Source organism: Accipiter gentilis, chromosome 13 (genome assembly GCF_929443795.1).
Source record: "Accipiter gentilis chromosome 13, bAccGen1.1, whole genome shotgun sequence".
NCBI lineage: Eukaryota > Metazoa > Chordata > Aves > Accipitriformes > Accipitridae > Astur > Astur gentilis.
In genome coordinates this window covers 17,390,962-17,395,119 of record NC_064892.1, presented here as the reverse complement: position 1 = coordinate 17,395,119, position 4,158 = coordinate 17,390,962, and the positions used below count along the sequence as shown (strand labels likewise).

General features: G+C 69.0%; 1 protein-coding gene across 1 annotated transcript; it reads left to right on the top strand.

The window, feature by feature from the left end:
- The first annotated feature begins 1,611 nt into the window (after positions 1-1,611).
- LOC126045081 (T-cell activation Rho GTPase-activating protein-like) lies at positions 1,612-3,826 on the top strand. Its single transcript, XM_049815667.1, has 7 exons — positions 1,612-1,654; positions 1,752-1,805; positions 1,932-2,352; positions 2,610-2,771; positions 2,946-3,055; positions 3,375-3,570; positions 3,770-3,826. Exons 1-7 carry the CDS (start codon positions 1,650-1,652, stop codon positions 3,824-3,826), a joined length of 1,005 nt encoding a protein of 334 aa, XP_049671624.1. The 5' UTR covers positions 1,612-1,649.
- Positions 3,827-4,158: the final 332 nt, after the last annotated feature.

Sequence of the window (4,158 nt, the reverse complement as noted above, 5' to 3'; positions counted from 1 at the left end):
TGACCCTTGCCCTCTGCTCAGCGCCAGTGAGGCCATGCCTGCAGTGCTGTGCCCAGGCCTGGGCTCCCCAGTACCAGAGAGACGTGGCCATCGTGGGGAGAGCCCCCAGTGCCCCTCCTGGTGCCACTGTTGAGGTCACAATGCCATGCCGTGTTGACCTGGCGCTGCCCCCGGCAGCGACAACAGAACCTGCAGGGACAGCGCTGTGCGAGGACAGAGCAGCACTGGGGAGAGCCAAGCTCTCCCCGAGCAGCGCTTCCCAGCACTCTTGCCCCCCTTGGCAACCTCGCTCGGGCCGGCCGGGCACTCTCCGGAGCCCCACCGCCGCGTCCGACGCGAGGATTCTCCTGACCTCGGCAGGATGGGCCAAGCGAACTGCTGCCACGGGTCCAGGTAGGCTTCCCCCGTGGCTCGGGGATGCGCCGGCACAGCCGGACCCCACAGCAGCCGCCTTCCTCACGCCCGGCGCCGTCTGCTCTGCAGGGACGACCCTGACCCCGTGCAGCAGTGCGCGCCCGTCCCCGCGTCGCCAGAGCCGCTGCTCCGCCAGCGCATGCGGGTGACCCAGGGCCGTGGGACGAGAAGGAGGGACCTCCTCCTCTTTAGCGACGCCTTGGTCATCGCCAAGCCCAAGTAAGAGCGGCAGGCCCCGCCTGCCTTTTTCTCCCTGGCCCCGGCCCCGGCCCCGGCCCCAGCCCCGGCCCCGGGGCAGGGATGCCCAAGGAGCAGCCCCAGGCCCCCGGCACCCTGGTGCTGGAGGCGCCCACGGCCGTGCCCATGTCAGGGGGACGCCGGAGGGGAGCCACCGGGCTCGGCCACCTCCAGCTCACTCCCTGCCGCTCCGCTCTGCAGACGTGGCAGCGCCCCGCGCCCGCAGCTCTGCCTGGCCCTGGGCCAGCTGCAGGTGCTGACCAGCAGGAAGGGGGCGGCCAGCGATGCCGCTGGCGAGGAGGAAGGCGAGCCCACCAAGTCCCTCGTCCTCGTCTGGCCCTGCGGCTTCTGCGTCGTCACCTTCCGGTGAGTCTCGGTGCCGGGTCCCCGGCAGGGCTGGGCAGCGCCTCTGTCCTGCCCCACGGGGCTCCGTCCCGCCCCCGTGGCCGTCCCCACAGGGCAGGGCCGAGTGGGCGCCCGCCTCTGCCCGCAGGCTGGGGAGCAGCGGGCGCTCAGGCTCTTTCTCCGCTCTTTCTGCAGCTGCTGGGCGCTGAAGGAGCTCTGGGTCAGCGCGCTCCTTGGGTAAGCCCTGCCTGGCCGAGCAGCCCGGGGGGGCCCGTGCTCGCATCGCGGGGGGATGCTCCAGGTGTAGCCGTACGAGGCGGACACACCGCTCCCCTGCCCCCAGGGCTGCGGGCCGCTCTTGAGCGGGCAGAGCTGGCGGAGCTGCTTCGCCCAGCCGTGTCCAGCCAACACCTGCCCAGCCCCGTCCTCACCGCTGCCGCTGCTCTCCGGCCCGCTGCCGGGCGCTGCCCGGCTGCGGCGGGGCGCCTCGGGAGTGCTCCCCAGGCTGGCAGGAGAGAGAAAAGGCGGCTTGGGTCTCACGCGGCTCTTTCTCTGCCCCTTCCCCATGCACAGGCCGCCAGAAGGAGTGGAGGGAGCCCGGGTGACCCAGCTGCCCTCCATCAAGCTCCTGCTGGAGGAGCTGAGCGGCCGCAATGCTGTGAGTGTCCCTCCTGGCTCCGCTCTGCCCCCGGATGCTGCTCCGGCCCAGCATCAGGTGCCCGCTTCTCACCTTCTGCTCTTCTCCCCTTGCCCAGGCGACGACGCTACACGCCAGCAGCCTGGAGAGGCTGGTCGAGCGCCAGGCAGAGGTGAGGATCGCTCGGGGTGCAGTCGCAGCCCTCCCCACCTCTCACACACGGCCAGGGGCCGATGCAGCTCGCCGGGGGCCCTTTCTGCAGCGGGGCTGCTCGGCGAGCGCAGCGCGTGTCTTGCAGGCTGGTGCGGAGCAGCGGCCGCCGCCCGTCCCCTCTGGAAGAGAGCGTGGACATGGCCACGTGGCTGGTGAGTTCGCAGAAGACGGGGGCAGGACGTCCCTCCTCTCCTCCTCCTGCAGGCGGGCACTCGTGCTGCACTGGGGCTGCTGCTGCCCTTCCCGCGGGGCGCGTCCGTCCCCACCGCTCTGCCCCTCGTTCCCAAAGGACACCTCTCCACGCAGGGTTTTTTGCTTGGTTTTCCTTGGCAGCAGGCGGGACCCGCAGGAGGAGGATGGGCCTGCCCTGGCCCTTTGCGCAGCGAGGGACCTCGGCCGCTGCAGAGGTGCCCGGGCCGTCGGGCTCTGGAGGCGGGGGGGCTCTCTTTGGCCGGCCCCTGGCAGCTCTCTGCAGCCAGGACGGCACGCTGCCCCAGCTCATCCAGGTAAGCAAGCCTGGGCAGGGGGTCCCCACCCCGCTGGCTCCTCCGGAGAGGTGGTGCCCCCAGCAGAGGGACCCCGGGTGGGGCTCGGGGACAAAGCCATCTCCTCCCCACGTCGCCCACCTCCAGCCACCCCTCCGCCCCGCCCCGCCCCAGTGAGAGCTGTGGAGCCGTCCACACTTGCTCCTGCCCCTGAGGAAGGTTCGCCTGCCCCAGGGCCTGTCTCCAGCCAAGCAGCTCTCCTCCTCTGTCCCCTGCAGGACCTGCTGGCTCTGCTGCACGAGCACGGGCCATCCACGGAGGGGATCTTCCGGCTGGCGGCCAGCGAGCAGGCCTCCCGGGAGCTCAGGGAGGCCCTCGACAGCGGAGCGGAGGTCCGCCTCGAAAGCCAGCCTGCGCACCTGCTGGCCATCGTCCTGAAGGTAAACCCTGCTGACCTGGAGCCCGGCAGCTCCCGGCTCTGCCGGTGCCGATGGGCACCTGCGAGAGCAGGAGCCAAAACCCAGCCGCCCGCTGGTCGGCTGGAGTGCCGGGGATGCTGCCTGTGCTCCCGGCGGCGGTGGTCCAAGACTCACCCGGAGCCCTTGGCGTTGCAGGACTTCCTCCGCAAGATCCCCTCCAAGCTCCTCGAGGCAGAGCTCTACGAGGAGTGGATGAGCGCCCTGCAGAAGTCCAGCAGGCAGGAGAAGCTGGCAGGACTGAAAGAGTACGTGTGGCGAGCAGCCTGCCTGCTCCACGGGGAATGGCAGAGGGCGGGACTTGTCTGCAAACGAAGGCGCCCTTGACAAAGCCGTCTTTTCTGCTGCCAGCCACCTCTTGGGGGCTGCTCCACAAGGGGTCTCTTGCCAGAAGGGCAGGGAGGGAGGCAGGGAGATGGCCGTATCTCGGCAAAGGCAGTCCCTCTGCTGGAGACCAGGCGTGCCCAGGGAGCCTTCCCTCGGGTGGCCTTGGGTGCGATCAGCCTGGGAGGCCTGTGTTGACAACGTCTAGTTGATTAACATTGCGTTCCTGTTCCGTTCCCTCAGGGTGGCCGGCAAGTTGCCCGAGGCCAACCTCCTCCTGCTCAAGCGCTTGCTGGCCCTGCTGCAAAACACCAGCAGGAACGTGGCCACCAGCAGGATGACTGCGGGCAACCTGGCCATCTGCGTGGGGCCAAACCTCCTCAGCCCACCCGAGGAGCACACGCTCCCCCTGGACGCCCTGGTGCAGGTGACGGGCAAGGTACGCTGTGTTTACCAGCCGGCTACAGCCTTCTGGACCCACCCCAGCTTTGCTGTTCAGAGGTACCAGGCTGCCTCCTCTCTTCAGCAAATGCTCGTGGGGGAGCTGCCGGGAAGAGCAGCCCCACAGCTGCAGCTTTCTGCACAGAAGCGAGGGTCAGGAGTGGCAAAGGCTGTTTGACCCGTCTTCGGCCACCCAGGTGGAAAGCAATGGTTTGCTGTGTGCAGGTGACGCGGCTGGTGGAGTTCCTCATTGAGCACCACGGGGAACTCTTTGACGAGGAGGAGCAGGAGGAGGAGGAGAAGGAGGAGGAGGAGGCAGCTGGGCTTGCCGGTGCTTCGGCCGAGGAGTCGCCAGCACCGGGGGCAGAAGCAGGAACAGCAGAGGTATGTCAGGTCCAGAAACAGTGTGACAACAAAAGCCTCCCCCTCAGGAGGTGGGACTGCTGCCGCCGGGACAAGCAAGATCATCCACCGGCCTGCAGCTCTGCAAAAGCGCAGAGCGAGGCTGACGCGGGTTGGCCATCCCGCTTTGTGCGATGATCCCACCAGAAGTGGCTCAGCTGAGCTGAGCAAACCCATCCCCGGG